At 38.6% G+C, this 14,682-nt stretch overlaps 1 protein-coding gene across 1 annotated transcript in view; it reads left to right on the top strand.

Annotated features, from left to right (window-relative positions):
* The window catches only part of Fmo1 (flavin containing dimethylaniline monoxygenase 1), a 28,515-nt gene that overhangs the window by 7,034 nt on the left and 6,799 nt on the right, over positions 1 to 14,682 (top strand). The window contains exons 2-4 of the mRNA XM_008848522.3: positions 7,002 to 7,190; positions 8,452 to 8,614; positions 12,329 to 12,471. Of these exons, the coding sequence (XP_008846744.2) occupies positions 7,002 to 7,190; positions 8,452 to 8,614; positions 12,329 to 12,471 (495 nt within the window). The remainder of the gene's footprint in view (positions 1 to 7,001; positions 7,191 to 8,451; positions 8,615 to 12,328; positions 12,472 to 14,682) is intronic.

The raw sequence follows: 14,682 nt of genomic DNA, 5'->3' as shown, positions 1-14,682 counted from the left end.
CCCAGGGGGTATATACCATAGTTACTCCTACATACATATGGAGAAAGTGAGACAAGTTAAGAAAATTCCAACCATCATCCAGTAAAAATAGAGAGCTCATATGTGAACCTAGACAGTCTGACTGTACAATGGAGATGTGGCATGCAGTTCAAGTCTGTTTCACAGCTCAAAAGTCAGGCAAATCCTGAGAGATCCAAGAGTCCCACCAAGCATCCCCGTGGGTAGTAGTAACAATCTCATCAAGCTGCAGAACCAAAGTGGACCAGAAGCTCCAAACCCCTCCATTCATGTGCTCACTCTTTTCCCTTTCTCCACAGTCCATCTCTCCCCTTCGTCCTTCTCATTTGTTGTTTCACTTCATGGGAATGAAACTGTTCCCCCAAATGTCCCCATCAATTCTCAGGAGCCATGTGCTCCCACACTGAGTGCCATGACAACTGGCAGACACACACAAGGACAATGTCAGGGAGTGTCTACAGCTGAAGGGATCTGAAGCCAGGTCTAGAAGGGCTGGGAATCACTGGGACAAATTGTTCACTGAAGCAAGCACTAAAGGAGATGGTCCAAGAGCCACACATACCGTTGGGAGGTAATGTGGATCCATGCTCACCGCAGATGAGCCTAATACTGCAGACCTGGTATTTATCCAAAAGCATTCAGTGGGAGGAAAGAAGAAAGCAGGGTTCATCTGGGATTCTACCCTAAGGGCTAAGATTTCTAAGCTACAGTTTCTCTTCTGCTAACATCTGCTCTCCATTATTTCACAAGATTTCAGTGTTCCTGGAAGCTTTTCTTCTTTCTGCCTTGACAATAATGCTCCTAAGTTTTGCAAAATAGAAGTCTTTTCCCCTCGCCTATTTTTATTTGTTCATTTGCTGCAACAATTTCTAAAATACATGATTGTTGGCTTATTTCATTCCAGAGTCCCCATTACTCCCTGATGTATAAGTATGCCATTAGAAAGCTTTAACTTTGGAAACTTTTTTTTTATTAGTCTTACATGTATGAATGTATTGCCTGCATGTAAGTGTACCTGTGTTGGGCAATGCCCGCAGAATCAGAAGAGAGAATTGGATCTCACTGGAACTGGAGTTCCTGGCAGTTGTTAGCTGCCATGTGGGTGCTAGGAATTGAATCCAGTTCTTTTGTAAGTGCTCTTAACTGCTGAGCATCTCTCCAGTCCCCTGGGAACTATTTTTGTGGACATTCTACAAAGCTTATTATACATTTCTCTCCCTTCCTTAAACAGCATGGCTGAATGTGAGTGTGAGTGTGTGTGTGTGTGTGTGTGTGTGTGTGTGTGTGTGTAATTTGTCTTTACTGAAAATTGTATTTGCTATGCAGTGTTCTTGGAAACGACAGAAAAATTGAGCCCCACATGTTTACAATTGTTTTCCTACTTCGGTGCAGTTTCATCCCTGGCTATTTTTTCCTCACTTGTCAGTACAACAGCTCTTCAGGGGTACTCTCTTATTCCTGTAATTCGGAGGGATGCTCACCGTAAGGTTCAAGGATGTTCCTAAAAAACTGTGCTATCTGACATAGCAGTCACTCTTTACACAACTATGAAGCATTTGCGATGCAGTTTGAATTAACTAAAGAACTGAATTCTTATTTCACTTCATTTTAATTCTAAACTCAATTCAGTTATCATAGAACTTCTCAACATGTTTGGATCAACTTGGATACATGAATCCAACCTCCCTTTCTCCACAGGCCATAGCTCCTCTCTTTCCTTCACGTGCATTTTTTCGCTTTATGAAAACAAAACTTCCCCCCAAACGGTCCAATCAGTTCTGAGGAAGTGTTGACTCCCACACTCAGAGTACAGGGCAACTGGCAGGGACAATGCCAAGAAAAATTAGCCTATATATATATAAATACTGAGAGAGAGCTAAATTTGAAAGCTTAATATAAAAAAGTGCAAACCACTTCATTAATAATTTTAGATTGACTACATGTTGAAATAATATTTTACATATAGTATATTAATTAAAATATGTTTTAATCACCTTCACTTATTTTTTAAAATATGGATACCAGGGGAAAAAAGTATAAATGTGGCATCTATCATATTCCTATCGGGTGAATGCTGTTATAAAGCCTGGTTACTCAAAGTATGATCCATGGACTAGCAGCATATAAAAAAAATCATATGACTATGCTCTGCTAGAAATTTGGAATCGTAAGCTCTCCCAGACCTACAGAAACAGCATCCCCATGCCAATCAGATCTCCCAGGTATATTTCACAGAAGCACTCTAAAGAGCTGTGCTTCTTCAACTACTTAAAATAACTGGATTTTCTTTTCTTTTTAAAGTTTTTGAGAATTTCATATATGAGTACTCCTTTTCTACCTCTCTTTCTCCCCCTCCAATGCCTCCTACATTGCTCCCCTCCCTCTCAACTTCTTGTCCTTTTCTGTTTGTGTCTATGTATTTAGGGATGACCGGTTAGGAAAGGATAACCTATCAGGGAGTTCATCCCTGGAGAAAACTGATCCCCTCTCAGCATCCACTGACTGCCTGTAGATCTTCATCTAGAGGTGGGACCTTGTGAAATTTCCCCCATCTACATTGGCATGTGGACTGACGTTGTCATTATGCAGGTCTTGCTTAGGCAACCATATTTTGGGGATTTCAGGGATGCAGCTTTCCTGTCGTGTCTAACAAAACGTTTTCTAACAGTGGGCATCCTGGTTCCCTAGCTCTTACAATGGCTCTCTGTCTGCTCTCTCTTCCTCAATGTTTCCTGAGCCTTAGGTATAGTGGTTGCATTGTAAATGTATCACTTGGGGCTACATAACACACTGTCATTTATTCTCTACATTTTGATCTGTTGTGGAACTTTGCAATAGTCTCCGTCTGTTGCAAAAAGAAGCTTCTTTAATGAGTGGTGAGAGCTGCACATATCTGTGGATAACAGGATATGTATTTAGAATACAGAAGAAATTAGATTGGTTTAGGAACATGGCAGTAGTAGGTTCTCCTCTATGGTCTATGACCTCCCAACCATGTGTACCTGGCTATGTTTACAGTATCAAGCATGAATTCCCTCCTATTGAGCAGGCTTCTTAAGCCCAATTAGATAGCTGTTGACTACCCTCAAAGCAAGTGTTACTAGTGTACCAATAGAGAAATTTTGTTGGGCAGGTTGTTGTAGCTCCTGCTTTACAGCTGGGTAAGACTTGATTGCTTTTCTCCCTTGGCAGCTTGCATAGCACCTTCCAATACAGTGAGAGCTAGTCCTCAAGAAGGAGGCTTCGATGTCATTTCTAGCTCAATTTCTCAAAGTCCTGTGTCAGAAGTATATAATGCCTTCAGCATTAGGGTCCTTAACTTCAAGTTCTTGAAGGCAACCAAAGGCTATGGCAGTGGTCTATATATTTTGGAAGTTTCTTGGACTACTTTGACCAAGAACTCAAGTTTTTGGTTTCCCTTGCCTGGCTTTGGTCTTTTTGTTAGATAGTCTTCAGCAATGTACGTTCACTCATGTATATATTACATGGGTACTTTTAAGTAAGCTTATGCAATAACATTTTTCCATGGTTTTTCAAACATCTTTAGTATTTTTATCCCTCCTTCCTCCCTCTCTTCCTGTATTAGCCTCCCTCACACCCTCCTCAGCTAAAGTCGCCCCCATTTTTTCCATTTCCTCCTTGATAGGACCTGATGCCCCACTAGTCCCCTCTCTCAAGCTCCTCCCCTCTTCCCCTATCATTCCTTTCTACTTAGCTGGCTTCTGCAGTTACTTCAGACTATACATTCATATTTAAAGATCCAGAAGTAGAATCTGCAAATGACAGAGAACATATGGCATTTGTTTATCTGGGTCAGGATTACTTCCTTCACTTTGTTACCTACCTGCCTCCCACTTCCATCCATTTACCTGCAAGTTTCATGATTTCTTTTTTTCTTTACAGCTGAACACAACTCCGTTATGTATATGTATCACATTTTCATTATCCTAACTATTGTGAAAAGAGAAAAAATAAATATGGCTGAGCAAGTACCTCTGTAGTAGAACATCAAGTCTTTGGAACATATGCCAAGGACTCATATAGCTGGTCATATGGTGGTTCTATTTTTAGTCTTTTTAGAATTTTCCACACTGACTTCCATAGTGGTTATACCAGAATAACTGGATTTTAATTGTTTTCAAATTTTTATTTATTTTGGGGTGTGAATGGGTGTATTGCTTGCATGTATGTAAGTTCACCTGTGTCATGCAATACCCGTACATGTCAGAAGAAGGCATCAGATTCCCCTGGAACTGAAGTTACAGACAGTTGTTATCTGCCATGTGGGTGCTGGGAATCAAACCCGGTCCTCTGTAAGAGCAGCCAGTGCTCTTAACTGCTGAGCCATCTCTCCAGCCCCATGGATTTTCTCATTTTATAGTTAATTATATATTATTGCTTTTCATGTATACTAAAAATAAACTTTTAGGAAAAAATTAAAATAAAAATATAATAAATTCTAATTTTTGAGTTAGAAGTCATAAAATTAATTTAAATAAATGTCACTAAATATATAACAATTACAAAAATAGACACAATGGTCTTTGAAAGCATACATATAAATAATAAGCAATAGCAATTCTCTACTACACTTGTAACTTTGGGCCAAAGAAAACATTTTGTTTGAAATAGCTTTCCCCATCTTAAATATCTATAGGCATACTTTGACAATACATTGTTTATACTAATGTCTAAAAGTGCTTGTTTTGGTCATTTTGTTTCTGGTCCTAGGAATGGCATCCAAGGTCTTAAGCATGACAGACAAATGTGCTACCACCAATACACACCCAACCCAATATCTGAATTTTTGTTGTACCAGTTGTGCTTGGTTCTGGCCTATCAAAGTTTCTAATGTAGGGTCCATCATGACACTGCTCTTTATAGAGTATAAAGTAAATGAAACTATTCCTAAGTATTGCTTAGTAGTACTCAAAGTAGAGAAACAAAATTCACAAAGATATATTGATTGAAATGGAAGCTTTTAAAAGGAGTGTCAGCAGTTCAAGGTATTCTGTTTTTTAAAAAACTGCTATTCAAAGTGAAGCAAAGGGTGATCTTCTTTAAGGGAGGGATTCTAGATAGGCAGAGTGAGGAACATCAGGAGACACTAACTTGACTTGCTAGGCCTTAACATAAATAACAGAATTCATGAAATCCAGTGGGGGGAGGTTGTGGGAGGTTACAAATGAGAGGGGGTACAAAGATGATTAAGATGTGCATGAAATGCACAAAAACTCAATAAAAAAAACTCAGAGAAAAAATTTTTTATCTTCAATACTTTATTAGTAGGCAGTTCAAAAAATTTATCCTATAAGGTTATAATTAAATATAAAGTATCTTACAATGAAATAAAATGATTCCAGACTTTATGCATTTGTGGATGACTATGCTTAAAACATCATGCATTGTAATAGAGTTCTACTGCATGTTGGTGCCCAGCTCAAGTTCCATGTGAATCATGACACAAGTTAGACAAAACCAAAACCAAGATTAATCTGTGTCCTGTACAACAGAAGGAGACCATATTCTTGAATATTAAGCAGTGTCAAATTAAACTATAGATGTTTCTAAGGTGCTCTTAATGATATCTGTATTTATCTTAGCATAGACTAATAACTAGTTCATACTGGTACTGTTCCACTCTGCAGACTGCATTTGATCAGCACTGCTTCAGGTATTCCAACAGAATAAAAGATCAAGATTTAAACAGACATCTTTCTCAGAAACCTTTCAACTTCTGGTATGTTAGCTGTATTCTGTAAAGTAAAGCTGTCAGAAAAGGGATCACATATAAGCAGGTTACAGGCAACTCATATCAATTTATGTGACCAGTTGCATTATTTTAACTAGTAACATTTAATCATATTTAATTGCATTCCTTAAGATTGCTATATATTTCATACAGATCTAGATTCACATAGTTTAGGGGAGCTGAGTAAGCCCTATGCAGACATGAGCTTTGTGTTCATGTTTCCACTTGTTCACATAAATAAAATAACTTTTTTTATTGTAAAAAGAAATTGTGTATATCTAACATCATGAATAATTTAAAACACTAAAAACTTTCTCATTGAAATCAGAAGCACAATCCCACATAATGCTACACAAGAAACAGAAGCAATGGATTACTAAAACCCATCATTCAGAAGATATTGATGCTACTAATTATTTGAGTCAAAACTGGAGGCAAAAAATTGGTCAGTGTATGCCATGACAATAGTTGTTCAGTCTGACTTTGGCCTGCTTCTCCCAGCCCATAAATCAAATTGGTTTCATAATCCTGTGCAATCTATCTAACTCCATCTCACAAATGCCAACTCTCTAGGTTCCAGCTAACATTTTCTCTGCTCAGGTCTTCATTACCAACCAAGCAAGTTTGTGTTTGGGGTTCTTAACTAGACACAGAGAGAGAGAGAGAGAGAGAGAGAGAGAGAGAGAGAGAGAGAGTGAGAGGGGGCTTTTTAATACTTTTATAGAGACAAAATTGTCTTTTCAAAGTTTAATACGAATCACTTCTATATTCAAACCATTCAATGGGCTTGCCATGAACTTCCTATAAAAATCCAAAACCTTTAATTTTGAATATAAAGCCTTCGTAATCTGAGTTCTGTTTCTCCACATCATTCTAAGAATACATCATGAAATCAAAGTACCTAGCAACTGTTCATTATCCAGAAGCTGCTTTCAGGCTTCTGTCTACGTATTTCTATATTCTCCTGCACTTTGCAGTGATAATGCATGATTATAGACAGGTGAACTCATCCAAGGTTTATTTGCTGCCATGTCATGATTAAAATCATGGTTCTGGTCAGGCAGTTTACACTGGCAGAATAGCTAATTCTATTTAAAAAGTGGCATTTAGCATATGTTATGTGTCTCACCTCAAACTCAATGTTTGAGATTTTGAAAACCTTAACATTCACTCTGTGTGTGTGTGTGTGTGTGTGTGTGTGTGTGTTCATGAGTATGCACTGTTTGTACAGGAACACGTGGAAGAAGGTAGAGCCAGTCTCTACAAGTCTGTGGTTTCTAACAGCAGCAAGGAGATGTCTTGTTACTCAGATTTTCCATTCCCAGAAGACTATCCAAACTTTGTACCAAATTCTCTATTCCTGGAATATCTCAAACTGTATGCAAAGCGGTTCGACCTTCTGAAGTGCATTCAATTCAAGGTAAGATGTGAACATCAATTAGCAGTCAGGAAATATTCCTTTTCTTATCTCTGTTACATCTCTGTAGCATAACCCTGTTCTCTGTGGGTGAGGTATTGAACTGGTAATATTGATGAAGCCCTTTTCACAAGATACAATTGATGACACAAATTTAGAAGCCTAGTAGGCACTTTGAGTATTATAAGCCAAACAGTGAGGCAGGTGGAAGGACTTAAGAAACACATCTTAGAAAGTTTTGAAAAGGAAAGAAAGGCAGAAAACATCTTGGTTAATGAGAAATTTTTGCTTTGACCTCTATTAAATTTATTGTAAATATCTTGGGTTTCACAAGATACAATTGATGACACAAATTTAGAAGCCTAGTAGGCACTTTGAGTATTATAAGCCAAACAGTGAGGCAGGTGGAAGGACTTAAGAAACACATCTTAGAAAGTTTTGAAAAGGAAAGAAAGGCAGAAAACATCTTGGTTAATGAGAAATTTTTGCTTTGACCTCTATTAAATTTATTGTAAATATCTTGGGACTAGAAGTACAGTGCTTACACTGCATGTGTAAAGACCTAGTTTTGATCCCCAGCATCCCAGAAAGAAAGAAAGAATAGGGGATATTAAGATGCATTATATGAAATACAAAAAAATCAATAAAGTATGTATTGTAAAAGGAGGAAGGAAGGAAGGAAGGAAGGAAGGAATTTCCTAAATCAGAACCTAATACTCATGTATTCAATGAGAGAGAGAAAAATAGACTATTTGAACTTTGGCCTACTCCCAAATAATTCAGGCCATAAAGTTGACAAAAGGTCTCTAAATCTGGAGGAACTTTAGCAACATTTTCTCTAAGACTTTTCATAAACAAGATACCTAAGACCAAATTTTTGTTTTCAAAGTTATACAATCCTTGCCTCTATTAAAGGAGCTATTATTAAAGAGAGAACTCTGAAAAATAAGATTACATAATATAAAGAAAAGTCTTCAAAACTCATTAGAACCCTGGGTCATAAGCTCAGTTCTCTCATTCTCTGTGAGAATTTGAGAAAATCACTGAAAATCTTTAGGTTCCACCACTTTTCCAAACTTAAAAGACTTCCATCCAATAAATCATACTTGACTTAATAGCCTGGTTGGGATTCTAGGATTGTTTATTGAACATGTTTAGTCTCTGCTTTGGAGCTTTTGAAATGTCCATTCACCTATCAGCCACCAAGTCCTTAAAGAAAACTTGAAAACTACTATCATGTCTGTGATTTCATTCTTCCTTTCAGACCAAAGTCTGCAGTGTAACAAAACGCCCAGATTTTGCCAGCTCTGGCCAATGGGAAGTGGTCACTCTGCATGAAGGGAAACAAAACTCAGCCATCTTTGATGCCGTCATGGTCTGCACTGGTTTTCTGACCAACCCTCACTTGCCCCTGGATTCCTTTCCAGGTACAGTATTGTCTGCACATAACTCAAATTGTCTTAAGGAACCCTTTAAATAGTTAAGCCTGTGGGATAACAGCGTATTGTTTCCTAACCAGAATTTTTCTAGCCAGTTTTTGGCTTTCAAAGAATGTATAAATGCAGAAGAGAACAGAGAACAATGTAAGCAGTTTTATGCTTCACTGAGGTTCAATGTCCCTCCTTAAGTTGCAGGCAGTACTTAGTCTTCTGAAACATGGGATGCTCAGACAAGTTGTTCACCTCAACAGCTGCTGCACATTGCCAAATTTAAGTTCGAAGGACAGAAATGTCAGTCTATGAAGAGTGGAAGGAGAAATCTGATTTTTGTTTGTTGCTTGCTTGCTTGGTCTCCTTAATATGGGCCTATAGGTAGCCAAACAAGAGGCTTCTAGTCAAAAGGGAAATTAATCTTAGGATGCAAGTTAAGACATCTTTAGGGTTCAGTTTCTTTACCTGACTTTTGTAACTAAGATTCATGTTAATCTATGCCAAATTTCAGTTCAATATCAACTCAAGGAAATAGAAAATTCAGTGGTTTGAATATGAAAATGAATTAGTTTATTTCACCTGCAGAAAGCTTTTAAAAGTTAGGAGAAGAGGGGCTGGAGAGATAGCTCAGTAGTTAAGAGCACTGACTGCTCTTGCAGAGGACCCAGATTCGATTCCCAGCACCCACATGGTGGCTATGAATCGTCCTTAACTCCAGTTCCAGGGGAATCCGAAGCCCTCTTCTGACCTCTGTGGCATTGCATGACACGGGTGCACTCACATACATGCAGGCAATACACTCATGCCCATAAAATAAAAATAATAAATATTTTTAAAAGGACAAGAAAGTTGTTCTACAAACCATTTAGATATAACTTGAAGTGATCTCAAGATTCATCTTCACATTAAACTCATGTGCCTCAGTGAACCTGAATCTGTCCCAGAGCTCAGTCAAGTCAGTTCAGATCAGGATAAAGTATATCCTGAAAACTGTCCTACAACAGGGCTGGAGGGATGGCTCAGCAGTTAAGAGCACTCGCTGTTCTTGCAGATGGCCCACGTTCAATTCCCAGTACCTACATGGCAGCCAAAAACTGTCAGTAACTCCAGTTCCAGGGGAATTTGATGCTCTCTTCCAATCACCACAGGCATTGCATGACATGGGTGCACTTAGATACATGCAGGCAATACACTCAGTCACATAAAATAAAAATAAATAAATAAAATGTATATTTTTTAAAACTGTCCTACAACAGAATCATGTAATTAAGAAGAACCGAGTCCAGACTTCTTCCCAATGCAAGAAACTGATCTTTAGGAACTCCAAACCTGAGATAGAGAGATGGCTCAGCAGATAAAAGCACCTGCTGACCAGCCTGACCATCTGAGTTTGATCCCCAGATCCTACATGGTAGAAAGCAAGAAGTGACCCACAACTTGTTCTCTGATCTCTACACACATGCAGTGGTACCTGTGTGCTCTCATACATATACACACCACACACAATAAAACATAATTAAAAATTTTTAAGGCTCCCCCAAGCCTCTGACTGAACACATTCCGTGATAGGCTTTCATCAGCCCTCAAGGCAACACAATACTGTGAGTTCTTCCCTACACCTCAGAGCCTTGAGAAGCCAGTCACTCCAGTCTCTCCTAAGGAAACTCCTGATATAGTGTCATCTCTATACTTTAAAATAAACTCCATACTTTAAAAGAAACTGCATCTATTCAGCTCTCACAGTATTACACTAGGTGCTGGTAACACAGAAGTGGATACAGCATAGAGCCTGCATTAGAGACATGACTACAGTTTCCTAGGAGACCAGTGGAGGAATCACAGTCTACATACGGCCCAGAGTGGTACTAGTATGTTCAACAAACTCATGGGCCTGTCATGGTACTGGACCTGCCCTAGAAGGCATATGAGAAGTCATGTCAGATCAGGATAAAGCACACTATGAATGCTTGCAAGCCAGTGTGCAGTTTGAACAGGGTGGGCTGGAGTCTAGAAGGCATAAACTCTAGCTACATGGGTAACTACCTTATAATCTTTGGTCTCCTCCTTCACTTTTCTAAGCCTCTGGGGGGATTTCCCAACAAATTGAGGAATGTGTATCACTTTAACCAATGACGTATCATAAATCCAATGGAGAGGGCTGTGTGAAACCTGCAGTCCTTCTCAGTGTCCGTCTTATCAGGCACTACTTGGTTGTCAAGGAGCTTCTGAGCTCTAAGACTCTGTGATTATGACTTTAAATGGAACCCTCCCAATCCCAGTTACAGCAGGCTTTCTTGGAGTGGTTGTGAACCATGACAGAAATATAAATTCGGTGAAGATGTTTAAAACACATATCACAACTTATGAAATCTCAAAGGAGTTCCTCCAAAAAGTCTTCATAAAAATGAGTATCACAGTTAGAGTAAATGTGTAACTTCCCCCAAATGACTAGTTTTATTTAGCTAAGTACATTCTGGGATTTGTTACCACAGTGTATTTACCTACGGGAAATTCTTACTCTGTCTTGTGAGCTAAGCAAGGAAACTACTAGTCCATAGGACTCTGCCACAAAGTTTCATTTTGTCCATTTATAGCCCAAAATAGCACGAGCCAGAGAGATTCTAAGGCAACCTAAGGATCTAGAGATTATTCTGTGATTCTTCTTGGGCTTTCTTAGCTTTCCTTCCTCAACAACTCTCTGAACTACACAGCATTCCTGAACTGAGTTAAAATTTGAACCTGGTTACGCTCATACCAAAATCTAAATGCTTTTGACTGTAGCTAGATTTTGATCAGGATCCATGCTAGATTCCTAATGATTCGGGGTGAATTAAAGAGCCACAGGTTTTAGGATGATCACTTCCCGCAAGCACATGCATTTATTCTGAGAACTTATCACTTTTTCTTCAAAATCCAGGGTCTTTGCTCAGCACATATTACTTCTGATTGTGTAGCATGGACTTGAGAGGATTCTCAAAAAGCTTTCTGTTTGCATTTGGTGTCTCAATGGGATCTGGCATCACCTTCCTGAGATACGTAGTAAGCTGAGATGTAATCCTCATGTGACTCACATAACCCTTTTTTCTCTGAGTCAGCTCTGTCTGACTCAGCAAACTCTGAATGAGCTGCAGTCACCAAAATGGACATCTTCAAATTTCTCCAACTTGTATGGACCTTTGTGAATGCGGACCATGGTTCATTGACCCATATCATCTAGCACAATTACTGGCACGTAGTCAAAGTCCCCCGAAAGTGTGTTGAATAAAGACTATGATTCACATTTCTCTTCAACATCTTTCTCTTGCTTCTTGTTTGTGAAAAAGCTGCATAACTTGAATAAATACAGTATTAGTAAATAGAATACTATCATCCCATTGACTTCCATCAACCTTAAGATGGTAATAACTCCTGACACTTTTGTTTATGTCTTATGTATGCCACAATACTTCAGCTCAATAGTTAATTATTTGGTAAGTAAAATAAGAGGTGAGATAAGTACCACCCTTTGCCCATAATTTCATGAAGTGATTAAATAAAAAATTGCCTGCTAACATTTTGTACATTTGGATATTAGTATTTCAGATTTCCTCAAACTTGAGTATCCTAGTATTAATAAGTAAACTAAATCATCTTTCAGGATGTCATCAAGTGAAAAATATACTTCATTCGCTAATTCTATACATTCTTTACTTGATTTTGTTTTTTCTATAGGTATAAATAAATTTAAAGGCCAGTACTTTCATAGCCGACAGTACAAACACCCAGACATATTTAAAGACAAGCAAGTCCTTGTGGTTGGCATGGGAAATTCTGGCACAGACATAGCAGTGGAGGCCAGCCACTTGGCAAAGAAGGTATCACTCTCAAGGTTACTTAATAAAAGCTTCATCTTTATATGTATATCTCAAGCAAACAGTGTTTGACACCATGCTTAATGCTAAACAAACGATACTTCCTTTATTTTTTTGAGACAAGGTCTTGGTATGCAGCCCCAGCTAACCAGAACTTTGTGTGTAGACCAGGCTGGCTTGAACTTGTGACAATCCTGCTACTCCCCAATTGTTGGGATTACAGGCATTTTCTACCAGATCCAGAGAACAAAAGATTTTTTAAGTAGTTTTCATTTTTAGTTTTTAGTTTTGTTTTGAGACAGGGTCTCATGTAGCCCAGACTAGCCTGGAACTTTCTGTGTAGGTGAGGATGGATTTGAACAGCTGTTCTTCTTGTCACCCACGTGCTATAATTACAGGCATTCACCAGCATGCCCTGTTGAGTGCTTTTACAGAGGATCATGTGCTTTACGATGAATTCCAATAGTCATCTTTCCTCCAAAACTAACTTATCTGACTTCTTATTTTTATCCTTTTTCTTATCATCCAACAAGACACACTTCTTCATTACTCAGACCCATAGGTCATCTAGCTATGGTGATTTTTCCTTGCCAAAGTCTATCATTTACCTTCCCTCTCTTTAGTTACTGCCCAAGCAAAGGCATCCTATATCACACTGAGCAGCTGCATTGTCCTCCCGACAATAACTGTAGAAACCGTTATTATTTATTGGGATTACTCTTTGCCAAGCATTGTACCAGATTTTTCCTGCTGCGTTACTTTAATCATCAGTACATTCAGTGAAGTATGCTGTTAGTATCTGTGACTACAGATCAGTAAACACGGAACTAAATCATACCATTAGCTGGTGGTAGAACAAGTCTTCAAACTCCAGTCTCACTGACTCAAAACCCTTGCTCCTAACTCTACCCTTCATCCTGACACTCCTTCCCACAGTCCATTCTCCCACTCTCAACAGTTCATACTGATGTCATACCGCCAACAAATATGTCCTCTGAAAAGCCCACTTTCGCATGACACCCTTGGTTTGAAAAATGAACTCCCTTTCCCTGAAAGAAACAACAAACAGTAGCTCCACTAGCCCTGCATCCTAGAGCTTGTCATAATCTGGTTCAAATCTGCCATTTTCACCCTTACTGAGCAACTGCAATCCTCAGCCTCCGCCTGCTGGGCTGCTCTAGCCCTGTCCACTTCCTTGTCTTTGTGTTTCCTTTGTCCACAACACCCCCCTCCTTTCTGCAGTGACATTTCCCTTCTATCATAATCTACATTCTCATTCGGTACAGAGTGATCGCTCCTTGTTTAGGATTTATGCATTAGTATAATTTACACTCCTCCTTGGTTGACACTTTTAATTCTTAACATTGCTAACTTCCTGCTCTGTATGTTCTGGTGGGCTATATCAGGCACAAACACAACAAGATCAAGATCTGCTCTAATGGAGCATAAAATTGTAAAGGAAAAATAGATGTCAAATAAATAAGTGAAAAACTGTGAAGAAAGAGAATTGGGGATAGATAACTTTAAATTTCCCTTCTGGGACTTTAGAAGAAGAACTTGATTGGTTCAATCACTGAAAGACTGGTTAACTGATTTGTAGAAACAGAAATTGGAAGCCTTGCCCTGAAAAAGAAGAAAGGAATAACAAAACAAAAATCAGCACAGGTCCAACCAATATAGTCAGCACATGTGGGCCATGTATTGTTATTTCTCCTTCTCTAGTAATTTGGGAATTCCTTTTATCAGAAAATGTGCTTTGGCATTATCTTGTCATTTCTGTATTAACAAAGACATGTCCCCTTGGCTTGGAGAATAATTCAGTTCTACCAAAATGTCTGATTCTGCATCATGACAGAGAGGCAGTGTCAGTGCAAACAGCTCACATCAGAGCCACTGATGGGCCTGAAGCTTTTATATTTCCAGTGCTTGTATGCTACTCAGTGATGTTATAAGGTCACATAAAAATATTGATACTGACTGTGGCCTTTGTGCCTCACTTTGGTGGAAGAAAAACCAATCTGTTCAGTTAATTGTATCAGCAAAGTAACAGATTGGTTAGCTAAATGTTTCCATTTTTGAACAGTTATCAAAGCAATTCTTTACCTGTATAGATACCAAAACAACTATTAGCTTAGTGAACTCAAACAGCTGATAAACTCAAACAGCCTCTATGGCTAAAAAAGAAAAAGGAAGAAAGGAGGGAAGGAGAGAAGA

Source organism: Nannospalax galili, unplaced genomic scaffold (assembly GCF_000622305.1).
Source record: "Nannospalax galili isolate Female #2095 unplaced genomic scaffold, S.galili_v1.0 scaffold624, whole genome shotgun sequence".
NCBI classification, from domain to species: domain Eukaryota; kingdom Metazoa; phylum Chordata; class Mammalia; order Rodentia; family Spalacidae; genus Nannospalax; species Nannospalax galili.
This window is presented reverse-complemented; position numbering and strand designations above follow the sequence as displayed.